The sequence below is a fragment of the Formica exsecta genome, unplaced genomic scaffold, assembly GCF_003651465.1.
Source record: "Formica exsecta isolate Colony F162 unplaced genomic scaffold, ASM365146v1 scaffold222, whole genome shotgun sequence".
Taxonomy (NCBI): Eukaryota; Metazoa; Arthropoda; class Insecta; order Hymenoptera; family Formicidae; genus Formica; species Formica exsecta.
This window is the reverse complement of record NW_021849518.1, coordinates 35,217-37,112: the sequence shown is the minus strand read 5'-3', so window position 1 is coordinate 37,112 and position 1,896 is coordinate 35,217. Positions and strand designations below refer to the sequence as shown.

Below are 1,896 nucleotides of genomic sequence, written 5' to 3'. Positions count from 1 at the left end.
ACACTCGGTCTAGATATACTATGTCTATGGCCGGTATTCATAGTCCGTTCTTTTATTTAAGATCGTCTTAAGTACGATCTTAAGATACTATGCGGCCATTTCATTGGTTGAATGGGATCTTAAGACGACCCAAGACCACACTTAAGACGATCTTGGATATAAGAACGGACTATGAATACCGGCCTTAATCACCTATTGTAGACCGGCACTAAACGATACCGAAAACTGTCAATAACAAGTTACTGGATCCCGCTACTGGCCGTTGATTCGTCCATTTCGATCACGTGATCCTTTTTGTCGTTCAAACGATCGATTTCAGCGGCTCGTGAAAATGTACCTTTACTGCTTAAGCATTTTTATGTGCCATCATGATGTAAAAAACATGTGCCACGGCCCTTACTTCCGTTACAGCCTTGGTCGAGTACGGATGTGTTTTAACACATTACGCGTGTGTCCTTTGTTTGAACCTTATTTTTTAGACTTTCTCCTCTTCTAAGAGAATATTTGTTATTGTTAACGCCCTTGTATTCTCATTTAACGCCACTTCTGTATACATTATACGCTAGATTGTGGCCGTATTGACCTTCGTTCGAGGGCAGGAGCCATTCAAGCAAATAAGAAGAAGCGACACGTAACTGGGAAACCGCATACGAGAGAAAGACCACGTACCCACTAACCTCAACGACGACAATGATGCCTAGGAAGAGTACGGCGGCCGCCGCGACAACCGTCCCGTCCTCCGCGACAACCGTCACGTCCTCCGCGACAATCGTCCCGTCCTTCGTTGCATCCTCCACGACAACCACCACCTCATCGTCATGGAGTATCATTCAATCGCCGCCGAGCACGTTGACGCCGATCGTCGATCGATGGCCAGGCAACCCACTCAATCTCAACGATCGTCCGGCATCTTACATCGAAACGATTCGTTATCTCGAATCAGAGAACTCGCGGTTGAAGCGGGAGGTGCAAACCACCCAGGAAACTTTCACTCGGGAAATGTCCAACATGGAGGCCGTACTCTCTAACAAGCGAAAGCTGCTCGACGTGGCAGACACGGAACGCGTCAAGCTCGAGCTCAATATCAAACGCTTGCGGGATGATAACGAAGATCTCAAGAACAAGTAAGTGATACTGTATAGTATTTTTTCACATTGTTTCTTTACTTGTGAAATGGGTAGGAAAGTCAAATGGCATTAATAAAAATTATATTAGTATTGATAGATATTGGCTTGTGATACTTTGAGAATCATTGTGTCTGTCTAGAGTATGAATTTCTATACAGAAATAACTCGATGTAAGAATTTTCATTCCGTTTTGTGCTTAAGCATGAATTGGGTCGCTTGTTGGATGCATGATAGATATGTACCGTTGTTTAATGAAAATAAGTGCACTGCAGTAGTAACGTTCGGATTTCAATGCTATAGAGCCTATGCTATGTATTAAAAAATAACATAGATATTAGTACAAGAATCTTGAAGTAATTAAAATGGTATTTTAATTAATTTTTATTTAGCAAATATATATAATGTATTCTGAAAGTTGAGAAGATATGTTATGTAACTAAACTTAATCGGGTACACATATCGTTTACTAAATTATAATGAATAACAGCTGCCACTATAAAATCATGCTCTGATGTAATAGCTCATAGAAATCTTAGCGAGCATTTTCAAAAATACTGAGAGTTAAAATGTTTAGTACAGTAAATGTATTCATATCGGAGATAGTTATTCTACTAACGGAAATAAATGATATATGTTTGTGATTTAATGAATATGACTAACATTTTTATTTAACGTATGTTCTCTAGATTGGAGAAGAAGACAAAGAATTTGCAGATAGCAGAACGAAATGCAGTGATACATGAAGTCGACATGAAATCGAAACGCGTCG

General features: G+C 40.0%; 1 protein-coding gene across 1 annotated transcript in view; it reads left to right on the top strand.

The window, feature by feature from the left end:
• Positions 1-427: 427 nt before the first annotated feature.
• LOC115235407 (ubiquitin conjugation factor E4 B-like) overlaps positions 428-1,896 on the top strand; it is a 22,858-nt gene continuing 21,389 nt past the window's right edge. Inside the window, exon 1 of the mRNA XM_029807181.1 lies at positions 428-1,124. Within this exon, the coding sequence (XP_029663041.1) occupies positions 691-1,124 (434 nt within the window). The 5' untranslated portion in view covers positions 428-690. The remainder of the gene's footprint in view (positions 1,125-1,896) is intronic.